At 31.0% G+C, this 13629-nt stretch overlaps 1 protein-coding gene across 6 annotated transcripts in view; it reads right to left on the bottom strand.

Annotated features, from left to right (window-relative positions):
- The window catches only part of LOC126741159 (muscle-specific protein 300 kDa-like), a 221094-nt gene that overhangs the window by 138732 nt on the left and 68733 nt on the right, over window positions 1–13629 (bottom strand). For all 6 annotated transcript variants that reach the window (XM_050447499.1, XM_050447501.1, XM_050447503.1 and 3 more), the window contains 4 exons: window positions 13295–13529; window positions 11132–11941; window positions 8227–8947; window positions 698–6929 (listed from right to left, as the gene is read on the bottom strand). In XM_050447499.1, the coding sequence (XP_050303456.1) occupies window positions 698–6929; window positions 8227–8947; window positions 11132–11941; window positions 13295–13529 (7998 nt within the window). The remainder of the gene's footprint in view (window positions 1–697; window positions 6930–8226; window positions 8948–11131; window positions 11942–13294; window positions 13530–13629) is intronic.

Genomic DNA, 13629 nt, shown 5'->3' with positions numbered 1-13629 from the left:
CTGTATATACAAAGTTCACGCACAAAAATGCGCAACTTGAAATAAAAATCGACGGGTCCGAGCGTTTTTTTTTTCGAACACACCCCTGAATTTTAAATGAATTTAGACATAACTTTTGGGATGCACTGTATTTTGTTTCAATGCTTTCAGGTCATATTTTGAACTACGACTTTCAGATGGCGCCACAATTTACTATTCGAAAGAAGTAAAGAAACATATATTTTTGCACTGATTATCGATTGAAATTATTCCTTTATCAAAAACGATATCGAAATGCATAATATCGTAATAGTCGTATACAAATATTTGTTATTCGTTACTAGTTTTGGAACGGGTTCTAGTAGCGTCATCTAAGAATGAAGCCTCAAAATATAAATTAAGGTCACTGGATCTGAGCAGTGAATCAATTCAAAGAAATATGTGTGTCTCGCTTTCATCTTACTCTTCTAAACAGTCATGTTTTAACATGAATTAAGATATCTGCAGCTCAAAAGGTAAACTATTCGAATAAATAGGAATTAAAGTAAAAATTTAAACAAAACTAACGTTTCCTACTAAAGCTTCTCTACTTCTGTAGAAAACTTATTACACACATATTATAGAATATACTATTTCGTCATAATCAACCTTACTTTTAAATGTTCAAATTGCAAATAAAATACTTTTATATTTTAGTATAAAATAAAAAATGTCTTACCTATCTCAGCTAGAAGATTTTCCAGTTTTTCCTTTGCTTCTTGTAGTTCTTGATTTAAAACGTCTACACCGCTAGAAGAGGTTCCCTGTTGCACTACCTCCACTAAATTCTTCAATTCATTCCACACTGCAGTCCCTTCTTTATGACTATTACTTTTCCAATTTGTTAGGTAGTCAATATTTTTCATTACATATGATTTTTCACCACTTGTATTGCATTGATCCAACATTTTCTCAGTTTGATTTTTAAGCCACAATTTAAATTCTGTCATTTTTTTGTTATAATTTTGATGAATTTCTACACAGTTGTCCAAATTTTTCAATAGCTGTTCGGATTTTTTTACAATATTTAAAAATAAATTGTCTATGGATTTAATATATGAGTTTAATGATTTATCGTGAGTTTCGTGAACTAGTTTTCGTGCTTTCTCGCAGACATTTTGTACCATCTCTTGATGTGCAATTATTTCTTTATGCATTATTGTATGATTTTGCAACTGCGCACGTTTTTCTAGTAAAGTCGGCCGTAACTCTGTATGTTTTTTCATTCCTATTTCCACATTTTTTAACCATGAAGTTAACTCTTCTTGGGTCGAGGTAAAATTGGTAAAATCTATGATGCATTGGTCCAGCTTACTTTTAGCTCTTTGTATTTCGTCTTCTAGATTATCCCATTTTAAACGGAAATTTTTTAACTTTTGACGAATTAAGTCACGCCCATCAGGAGATGTGTGCAAGTAAAGTTTTTCTCCTCGAACAATTAGGTCCTCAAATTGCTTATTTTTTTGAGTTTTTTCATTTAACAGTGCTAATAAATTCGATTTTTTCGAATCGAGAATATTCAAATCTCCAACTATCACGCAAATTTCTTTTAATTCCATTTCTTTATTATCCAGAAATTCGGATAAACTAGCATAACTTTCATCAAATTCCATGTGTTCCTTTACAAAACTATCATACCGCGTAATCTGGTCTTTAATGTTACTTTTTAACATTTGATAACGTTTAATTAAATAGTTCATATTTAGTTTTTCCCCTACTTTCTCCATACTAGAAAATACTTCCTCTTTCTCTGCAAGTTTAGCATCTAAGCTCTTTAACTTATCTAACTGAATTTGCTTCAGTTCCAAACTACTTTTAAAGCTTTGATCTTTGATTTCTGCCTCAATTTGGGTCAAAAATCCTTCTAAAAGATCGAATTCTTGTTTTACGTTGCTTAAGTCAGTAAGTTTTTCTTTAGCCATCGAGCATACGTTTAAGAATTGCATCCAAGCTTGTTGTTGTTCCTCCAGGGGCGTTTTTAGAATAAGGTGACCAGCTGGTGCTGTTTCTTTTAAAACTTTATCCAACTGCTCTTTACAGGATGCCAGAAACTGATCTCCCCGGGGTTTTTGCTGAAGAAGATTTTCCACAGTTTCCAGTTGGATTTCCAATGGTGCTTGGGAAGTATTTTCTACTAATAAGGATGCTTCAGCTGTTAATGATCTTAGCCAACCTTGATAATCCTCTATTTTAGAATTGTACGTCTCATGGTTCACTATGAATTGTTGAGAGGAACTAATGTTATCGTTTAAAGTTTTTACAAAATCACTTACTTCTTGAACAACGAGACTAACTAATTTTCTTTGTTCCTCCTGCTCTTCTATGGGTAAATTGTCAACTTTTTTTTGAAGTTGATCAAGACGACTTTGATTTATAATAGCTTGTTCTTTAACTTGTAGTAAATTTTGTAAATGCACTTGTTTTTCTTGCAATGTTGAAGCCGGTTTTAACTGTTCTTTTAACTTCAACTCAGCTTCAGTTAACCACGATTGTACTCTACCTAAATGCTCCTTAAATGATAGCTTTTCCATTATAGATTTTTCTACCAGCTTAGACATTTGCTCAAGACTTTCCAACCTAGTGCATAAACTTTTAACTTGAGCTCGAATTGATTCGGATCCTTCTGGGGTTATTCCCATTGAAATTATGACTTCAGCTTGGGATTTAATCTTATTTAAGATAGTTTGATGTGTACTTTTTTCATGTTGAAATGTTTTTAGTTCAGTCAATATAGCTTCGCTTGGCATCTTATTTTTTTGCCATTTATCCAAATTTTGCTTTGCATGATCTAACCAATTATCCACTTGATTAACGTCTTCTTTATAGACTTGTTTTAACTGACATAATCGGAGCAATTTTTCCTTAAAATTAACTAAGGATTTCCGCAGAATATCTATGCGAGATTGTAGATTTTTTATTTCTGGTATCTTGCTGGCTGATTTTTTATTTAATTTCAATAATTCTTGTTGATACTTATCTATTTCTTCCAGTAAATTACTTACTTCTGTTTGTTTTAAGTCAATTGAGTCCCAATTAATTGGGCTTGATACATCATCTTTAGTGGTGGCTTCAATATTTTTTAACCATAAAATGATTTTGTCCACTTGACTCAAAACATTAGAGTAATTATTTAAATCACATTCAACATTTGTAAGCTCATCTTGAATTTCATTTATAGTTTGTTTTAATTGGTCTATCATAAAGGAATTATACGGTAGTTCAGCTTCGTTTAATATTAAAGAAACTTTCTCCAATTCCTTGTGGCGGTTAATGCAGTCTTCAATGCTTCGCTTAATGTCGTTCAAAGCATTTACTTTAATTTCTAGGCTCGATTTGTTTACCAAAAAATCTGCTTTGCACCAATCAATTTTCTCTTTTTGAACCAACAAAATTCTTTCAAGGCATTCGCATTTATCTTCGTACGCTCTTTTTAGGATTGATTCTAGTGCAGCCTTGGCAGCTTGTGCTTGCATTTTACCTTGCTGTTGGCTCGTTCTTATAAACTCCAGTTGATTTAATATATCGCTAGAATGTGTGTGGGACAAATTATTAATTTTTGATTTAATATCCGATATTTTCGGCTCTAAGTCATCCAAATTTTTCAAGCATACTTTAATCTTTTTAAGCCGTTCTAAGATTATGGAATTTTCTCCACTCAAGTTTTCGTTTTGGAAAATTTGATCCCTTAAAGATTTTATATTATTTTCAACATCTTTGATATTATTCTTAATAACCAGCTCTTCATTATCAATATTTTGAATGACTTTTTCTAAATTTTGTATTCTGCCATGAACATTATTAAATTCAGTTTCCAATCCTTTAATAAGACCTTCAATTGCTGGTATTTCAATCTTGTTACCATCAATAATGCAGAGATTTTGAAGTTTTAAATATTTTTCTGGTAAACTTTGGAATAATTTTTGATTTATCTGAAACTCTGTTTTGAATTTATTCAGTTTAGATCGATTGGCTGATTTTTCAGCATCAGCTAATTCTTCTTTTTGCCAATCAAGCCACTGACTTAGCTTTTGACTGGTTTCGTAAATATCTTCCCATATTTTAATTTGGGATTCAAGCCTTATATTATTTGCCAACATTTTCTCATACATTTTTCCATAAGCGTCGTGTACGATATTTACATCACGTTTAACTTCTATCTCAATTCCAGGCATACCTATGCAAGCTTTTATTGCATCTTCAGCCTTCGAATCCATTTCATTTAGGCGATATTTGCAGTTATTTAAAGATTCTGATAGCTTTGAGGCAATCAGTTTAGCTTGCGGTAAGTCTTCTAATGGTTCACATTTAATATTAAATTGACTTAGCTCTTTTATAACGTTATCTTTTGCAATTTGAAAGCTGTTCCAAGCATTAATCATTTGCGACAATTTCTGTTTTTCATTTTGAATTACTTTTATGATGTTATTAAATTGACTATCGATACCTCTTAAATTTTCTTGTACCATTTCTATTTTTGAAGTATCTTCAGTGATTAAGGATAAACCCAGCTTATGAATGTGATCTTTACTAGTTACTTTAGCTTGTATGCTGTTATAAAGGTTATCCAAATTTTCAATTGCGTGTGGTAAATCACTTGAGTGTTTTGTTCCATCTCTAATAATCTCAATTTGGGATTTTATATCATTGACATCATTTAAAAGTTGTTGTTGACTTTCTCTAAAGGTTTCCCATTGGCTAGCAGAAGTTATCAGTTTTTCTAACCTATTCTGAATAGAATTTTTAATTTTATTGGCTTCAACTTGGACGCTATTTATAATCTTCTCATGTTCTATATTTTTTTTAAGTAAATGCTGCTCTTTAGGTAAGTTAGAGAATATTAAATCAACCTCCTCTAGAAGTTTATTAAGAACTTTTATGCCTTCTTGGCCTTCTGGCAAAGACTGTATTTGAACTAAAATATGGTTTAATTGGTTTATAGCATCTTGGTGCCAATGAAGAAATTCCCTCCAGCTCTGAAATAGATTCAATTTTTCTTTTAATTCTTGGCCAATTTCCTGGTTTGCTTGGACTAGGGAGCTATATTCATTTTGAAGAGACACACCTTCTGGTCCAAAGTCTTCAATCAAGTTATCTTTTTCCGGTATTTGTTGCAAGGACTCTGGAGAATCAACTTGGTCAATTTTATTTAACTTTGAAGTACTTTGTAAGAATTCACTAAGCTCGTGACTTAGGTGCGGCAACTTTTCCTGTTCATACTGGTGTTCTTGCAATAGCGCTTGAATCTTTTCGATATGTGATTCTATTTGGTCTGCAGGAATTTCACCTATTTGACCAATTTTTTGTTTTATTTCAGATAAAGAGCTTGCGGATGTCGCTAGTTTAGTAACAAAATCTTGCTTAGCAATCAATCTTTCGGATATTTTGTCGATTTTTGCTCTCGCGGAATTTTCTAAGGAAGATATATTTGATTTTAAAAGATCTATGTGTTGTAATACTTGAGAAGCTGTTTCTGGGGAAATTTGATTTTTTAGGCCTTGTGCTGTCTGAGTAAGATTTATTAATTTAACTTGGACTTGCGCTAAATTATTGTCAAGCCTATTTAAGTACATTAGAGAGCTTTCTGCAATACAAGTATCATCGGGTAGTTGTATATTTCTAAACCAGTTATCAATTTCTTCAATTTTCATTTCAATTTCAGACCAGTTTAGAATAACCTTATTTAATTTTTCCAAGGCCAATTGGGGCTTATGTAACAATGGCGTCTCTCCTGGTTCAATAAGTTTTTCAATCTCTTGAAGGCTTTGAAGCTGTTCTCTTTGTAGCTCCTTTGCCTCGGACAATGTCGGCGGTTTCATTTGAAGTTGTTTTTCAATTTCGTCCGCTCGTAAATTAATTGATTTAAGTCGCATTTGACGTTGCTGGACGACTTCTTGTTCTACTGCAAACGATGCTGCTATATTTTCTACATTTTTCTTGAAATACGTAAGCTGATGTTCTAAAGATTGGACTCGTGGTAAATCCTCTTTAAAAATAGAATGTTTAAGCTTAATGAGTTCAGACTCTTTTTCCGAAAGTTGTTTAAGTAGGATTTGTGTCTGACTGAGTTTTTCCTCTAGGGAAGAATCAATAGTTTTCTTTAATAATTCTTCTTGAACGCAAATCCAATTGTGTACACTTTCAATCTTTTGTACTTGCTCTTTATGAGCAATTTCTTTTTTCTTGTCCTCTTGAGTATCTTTAATTTTTTGTTCTACCTCTTGTAATTCTTTTTCAAGTAACTTTTGTTGAGTTTCACTTGTATCAGTACGAAGCTTGTGTATCAATTCTTTAATAGGACTCAAATCTATGTTTTCAATAATTTTAAGCTGTAGTTCAGGTTTTTCTCTTTTGGAATCCAATACATTTTTAAGCGTATTTATTTGGAGTTTAAATGCATCATAATTGTCACGAGTAGCCTCTAGGCGACGTAAGCACTGCACAGACTCTTGACACGTATCATTCCAACTACTTTTAAGCTGTTGAACTTCGTCTGTAATGAATTTAGGTGCCAATGCATCTTGCCCAAGTTTTTCTCCTTGATGCAACAGCGTTGCTACTAGAGGACGCTTTTCATCTAACTTTTGAACCGTTAGATTTAGTTTTTGAACTGACTGTTGAATATGTTCTAAGTTTTGAACCTTTTTTGGCTTAAAGTCCTCTTTAATTTGCAATAAAAACTCACAAACTTGTCTAACTTCCTTACGATAATTGTAGCACATGGACAACGTATCAGTTTTTGTGACAGTTATTTCCAGGGTGGGAATAAGGTTTTTATAACGCAAAATTATGCTTTCCAAATTATTTTGCTCTTGTATCGCTTGAGGCTGGGGCCAATGAGATATTAAAGAATCTAACGTTTGGACGAGCCATTTTATGCAGTCGCGTTTCTGGTCGGCTTCATGGCATATTGTCTAGAAATAAAATATGTATATTAAAATTTATATAAAAATAATAATTTAAGATAATAAAAGAAACCCATATAATAAATGTTAACATACATCATAGATAAAAATTGTTAAAGGTATAGAGTAACCTCCACCAATAATTTATTTTGGGTTTTCCTTTGTCATCCAAGGTGCCGCTGGCAGAACCTTTTAGCGGTAAAATAAAATATTAGTAGAGGCTGTTATAACTACATTATGCACTAATATCAGCCTTTAGATACTTATCACTGCTGCTTTATCTACATTAATAAAATCTACAAATTTAAAGATAATGGACACAGAAATAATGCATAATTGTAATCATAGGATCGCATCTCACTGTTATGTTTACTTTCTTTTTCTAAAAGAACCCTCCAAATCATCAGGATTTTGTTTTCAGAATTACCGTTTAAAAATTGTACTTTTTTTTGTAAATCACCAACAATATTTTTTTCAGAATATTATGAACATATGACCGAATATAGAAAATGATACAAAATACTTTATTAATTTTCTGCAAGATTATGGAAATAGTAGCGGCCAAGGTAATCTTCCATAATATTTTAAAATTTAAGGAAAGACTAATGACGTCAGACCGCTAACATATAGCATAGTAAAGTTGAAGTCTGAAACGTCTTCCATCTTAATGTGAAGCACGCTAGTGAATGTGGTCGCTTTTGACAGATACTCAATAATTTTTCAACTTATTTAGGGCCGCAGTTAGTATTTGATAACGGTTTGAGACAATATGGGTATTTTTATGAAAATACAGATTTGAACTTTTAGGTTTTTATCTGCAAATCGCATTTTCAAAAAAAATGGTTCATTGAGATAAACTTCAGTGGTTGTCATAGTGAAAATTTGTGAAATACGGCTTGGATTGCTGAACACTCTTCTCACTTGCCAGACCTAGCCTCACGCAATTTTTTTTAATTTTCTATACTAAAAATTGTATTTGTGGAAAAATGGAGAAAAATATTTTTCTTTAAGTAAAAGAACTTTTTTCTCCTCTTTTGTATAAAAAAAATTTAAAAATAAAACTATGGGATATAAAATCTTCCCCAATATGACCGACACTGAGACTTTATCTGTTTCTTATACATTAATAACAATAAGAAATAAATAAAATAAAAAATAAATACTCAGTTCAATTCAGTTCAAATACTCAGTTCAATTCAAAATCAGTTCAAATACATAAATTCCTTATTATAAATAAAATTGTATAACGCGATATTCTAGTTATTAGTGGTTTATTTAGTTAATAAAATATAGAAAACATACTTACCCTAAAAAGCTTTACTTCTTTATCAAACTCTTCAGCACTGCTAACTTCTTTTAAGATCTGATCTAAAGCCGAGTCGACCTTGTCCATCCATTTTGTCATCTCATTTAGGTTCTTTCTGTATAAGTCCACTTTTTGCGGAATGTTCTCTAACTTTTCTTTTATAGATTGCACTTTTGTATTAAGAAGTACATATTCTTTTTTACAATTTTCTAGGGTGTCTTTCATATGTATGGTATCTTGCAAACAATTTTGAGTAAAGTTTAGTTCAATTTGAGTTAAAACATCCAAGGATTCGGTAAGGTTGCTGAAAGATGTTTCCAAGCTAGGGTAGCGGGCTTTTAAAGTATTAAGGTCACAATTCTGTGAGAGATACAGAAGATCTTTATCTAATTGCAATAAGAACTTGTTAAAGTGGTCCTTTTCCGTCAGAAATTCCAACTGCATTAAATGGCAGGGAGCAAAATTCAGAATTTCTTTCCATTTATTTTGAAGTTGGCACACACTCGATGTTATTTGTGGGTGTAGATTTGGAGGTAAGATGTTGTACAAATTCTTTGCAAAATGTGACAGTTGATGCATCCATTTCTCGTCTATTGATTCAAAGAATTTTTTGTGGTCGTTAAGAGTTTCTTCATTGCCTATAGCAGTTGAAAATAATTGTTTTGCTTTTGTTAAAAAGTCCCTTATTGTTTTTTCAGTCTGTGTAAAGTCATTCCAACATCTGAAAAATAAGAAAAAATACTTAACAACAACAAAATAACTTGATGGTCTTTAGTTTTAATATTATAAGATTCCTGTATTTAACTATGTATATAACTGTGTAAATTAAACTCCAAAATAGTTTATTGCTTTTACGTTTCCATGTTTTGCTAGAACTGAATGTGTACTATCTCCACTGTAATAATAGAATGAATATTTGTGAATGAAATGGAGTATTTGAAAAAGTCCTCCCCCCATAGCTTGAGGGGGTTTATCAAAGAAAGTCCTTCGATATCCCTAAGAGTTATGTTTTATGATAACATAATAGAACGGTTAATTACTAGCACACTCGTTTGCATATTTTTAGATTCGATTATTTGTGTGATAATGGATGCTCGTATTACTAATTATGCAAAAATTTTTAAAAAGTGAAACCTTTGATAAGATTGTTAATGTTTTCAAGTATATTAACTGCGATTTAAATGGTATTCCAAAATATTTGAAATTCTGTCCTATTTTTAATATTAGTATCCCTTAATGTATATGTGAGACCGCACCAAATTCTCCAATAAAACATGTACAGAGAATTGTCTGCTTATGAGAGATATATTTTCTCTTATGCAGTTAAGTTTTTTGAGACAATTTGAGGCATGGATTTATAGTTAGCCTTATGTACTCGGAAGTATGAAGTACTGAAGAATTCCTTTTTAAGAAAAATGGAACATTGCGATGCGACTGCGACGCATCATACCTTTTAGTAATCTACAATTTCATTCATTTTCTTTTACATTATTTTATTTTTAATAAAATATTTTTTGTGGAACTTACGATCTTTTCTTAGAAATATATAGTTTAATAAGTCAGTGGAAGCTGAAGAGCCTCCGAATATTTGAAGGAGAGGTATATAGATATAAGCAATTAATATACGAAAATTACTAGATGCATCAGCTTAGTTGATTGTGCAGGGGGATTATTGCTATTGAGCAGCATGGTCTTATCAGAAAAAGTTTAATTCCTCCTAATCTGATGGTTTGTGAGACTGCTCTATTGGACAACAGATGTTAGGTATATGCGTTTGGTAGGATGCATCATTAAATGGTGATGTCTAAATTAGGGCTATAAGCTTTAATTAGGTGATTTTAAATTGGCTGGGCACTATGCTGGTTGATCGTATTCAAGGTGTGCATTGCACCATTACTTTATAATCTTCCAGTCTAAGCTAATTTAAGCACCCTTAGTATTATAAAGCGATTGAAAATATTATCTCTGATCTGCATAATATACATCTGAAATCAATGGAAAATGGTTTAACGATTAACGCCTTCAAATCACCGTTGTCAAGATTCAATCAATATCAATATCAAGAGTATCATTTCAAAAATTTGCCATATATTTCCATTGATAATGACATAAAACCCCAAAAATTATTTGGATTGGAAGCTGACCTTTGGATATCACATCTTCACCCTATTTCTCGTAAATTGTCAAAGATTAATAAAAAACAACCAACAGAGTTTTTTTTATAGACTTCACAATTTAAATTCACTAGACAAAACATTGTACCTATTCCAAAGCATAAAAAAAATTCAAAATGTCCTTTCTTTATAATGTCTCAATTACAGTAAATCAAAATTTTTTGGAAAAAAAAATTCAATAAATAATTTTTATATAAATTACGCGATTACGAAATTGATTAGTCTAAGTTATCAATCAGTTGTTTCTTAACAATTATGTATATTCATTTTTTTAAAGTTATATAATTTAGCAAATACTTAACAATGTATAATTCTAATTTCTTATAGGTACTACTTTATTTAAAATTTTTGATTTAGGTAAATTAGTTTTATGGTATATTGAGAAAGGATCGGCACCTAGTTGCCTACCAGTAATCTTTTATTAAATCGATAACACTTTATCTAATACTTGTTCTAAAAATAAATAATAATTTGTTATTATTATTACTATTATTATTATTATTATTACTATTACTATTATAACTCTAAATCAAATTTGCTTAGAATCTTAGTGCAATATAAGTTATAATAAAATAATAATTTATCAATGAAACTTAAGTTTTTGTATTTATCAATGAAAACTACTAGAATAGTTAAATGGTTCGGTCTATGTATAAACCAGCTTTATAATCACATTAAGATATGTATCATATATATACTAAATTTGTATAATTCAATAAATAAATTCTTACCTAATTCCCTCTTCTAATCGAGCCTCCCACACCTTTGCATTCTCCATGACATAGGCAAATCGATTATTAATACCCTCCATTTCCTCCACCAGCTCATCTATTCCTTGTTGGTCTTCAACAGTCTTTATTAGTCCTGTTAATAACTTATTTTTATTTTCTAATTTACTTTTAAAGTTATTAGAACGCGAAAAAAACTCTTTTAAGTTATCAAGCTGTTTTCTTAAATCTAGCTCGAAAGAAATTGAAGAGAGCAATTTTTCCGCTTTATCTAAATAGTTCACTATGTCAGATTTGTCCAGTTCAAGGGACTTTTTCTTAATTATTAATTGATCAATTTGATTGATTTTTATGGGAATTCTTGCACGAAGCTTGACCAAAAACTCCTTTTGTTCCTTTAGATTTTGCATTATCAATTCAACGTCCTCCCGTGATAAGTTTTCAATCATCAGTTGAAATGTTTTTGATACAGCCCTAAATAATTCTTCGAACTCATCTTCCATTTGTTTATAAAGGTTTACAAGCTTCTCTCGGTAAAGAGTCATATCTTCAATACTGTTTAGCGGAATATTGAAAAGTAGCGTTTCTTCAGCAGTTTTCAACAATTTGACCAATTTGTCCCGATCTGTGGTATAATTTTTTCTTTGTCGTAAAAATTCGCTATTATAGTGACCAAAATGTTCAACTTGTGCATAAATCTGATTAAAATCATATGTAAGTGTGTGATAAATCTCTTTGAGGTTTAATGCCATTCCTGGCTCTATTGTGGCGGCGAGAAAAGAGAATGTGTCTGTTAGGAGCTGATGTTTATCTCTGAAATAGAGTAAACAAAAAAGTTAGCAGTACTAATTGCGTTACAAAAACGGACCTAAAATATATTAAAGATTATATCGGATAATCAAAAAATATGGGATCCCTTTCCACAAAATATTTCATAAAAGAAATATTTCAGACCAAAGTTTTAATGTAATAAAGGAGGACCTGAATAGTAACCTTAAATAAGTTGACCTTGGAGTTAACATTTGAAGGTATTTCAAGGTCAACTTTTATTTTGCTAATGAAAACTCCTAGTTTTGATATAAATCTCTGAATTTCAAGGTCATTTCATGGTCAAAAGGATAACTTATTTAAAACTTTATCTACTTAAAAAAAACACAAATAAAATAGAATTTTTTTTTTATTTCTCTGGATCTTGTATCACTGGAAGGCATTAAATGCCTGGAACACCTTAAAAAATGGCTTTAAAATCCTGAAATCACCTTTAATATCTAAAAGAATTTAAAAAAGACTTGAAAATCCTTGTAAGATTTTAAAAAATTGCTTTAAAAGACTTAAAATACATAAAAATGGCATATACATAACAGTAAGCTGAAGCCACTATCCACAACTAACGAAAACTATAATAACATGTTCCTTTAACCTTTAGGGAGAACCTACCGGAAGACATGAATGTAACAAAATAGATTTTTATATTTTCTGACAAACTATTTAATTTCTTTTTCCAACAATTGTTACATTCTTGGGCCTCACAACTGCAGAGGCCGAAATAAATATCAAAGAATCTTGGCACTTAAACAGAAGATGCGTTTTTGTCTTCTGATTGAACAAAATAATATAAGGAAAAAGAAACAATTAGATTTAATCAAAATAATTACGAACCCAAGATCAAACAAACCCTTTACTGTCAACCGCACCCGATATTTCTTCGACATCTACCTTCTGCCACTCTTCAGCAAAATCATAAGTTGTGATAATGAAAATAGGTACAAATCTGTCTTAAGAGAGTTCTTTGGTTAAAGTCAAAATCAACTATATTCTTAATCACTTCGGAGTACTACAATTCTTAAAGCACATACTATAGTTTGAATACAGATGTAACATTTTTTGATGAGAACATTAAAAATGTACAATACCTGAGATCAAATAAATTATTGAGTAACTTGAAAGAATTTAGCTAAAATACTTATATTGGGTAGTAGGGTTTTTATTGCAAGTTTGACTATCGAGTTTTGAAATATTCTATGGTAAGAATTAACTAGATCAACATTAAGAAACTAGAAACTAGATTAATTATAATTATCAGTCAATATTAATTCTTATGACGCTTTTGTTAATTAAATTAATTCTTGTCACACTTTCTTCTCTACAATATACCTCTTAACCTACCTGTTACTGTCAATGTCCTGGAAAAACTCAATTTTTTCATCCTCAGGTAATAGAAGTGCACTCTTTGCCCTTTGCAGCCAGTCGGACAATTCCTGCGTTAAATAATCCCATCGGCGCCAGTTTGCGACCACCTCTTCTAACATTGTTTCGGCGCATCTTAATTCAGTCGAAACGTTTTTCCATCTTTCTGAAGTTTTGCGCATAAATCGATCGATTTCAGCAAGTTCATTTATATCTGCAAGAAAAATCTTTGTATGGGATGTGTTACAGTAAAATAAATTTAAAATTACACGTATATTACTTTACGTGTCTCACTCATCTAAATTTGGTTCTGT

Source organism: Anthonomus grandis, chromosome 10, assembly GCF_022605725.1.
Source record: "Anthonomus grandis grandis chromosome 10, icAntGran1.3, whole genome shotgun sequence".
Taxonomy (NCBI): Eukaryota; Metazoa; Arthropoda; class Insecta; order Coleoptera; family Curculionidae; genus Anthonomus; species Anthonomus grandis.
The sequence above is the reverse complement of the archived record's forward strand: the minus strand, read 5'-3'. Positions and strand labels throughout refer to the sequence as shown.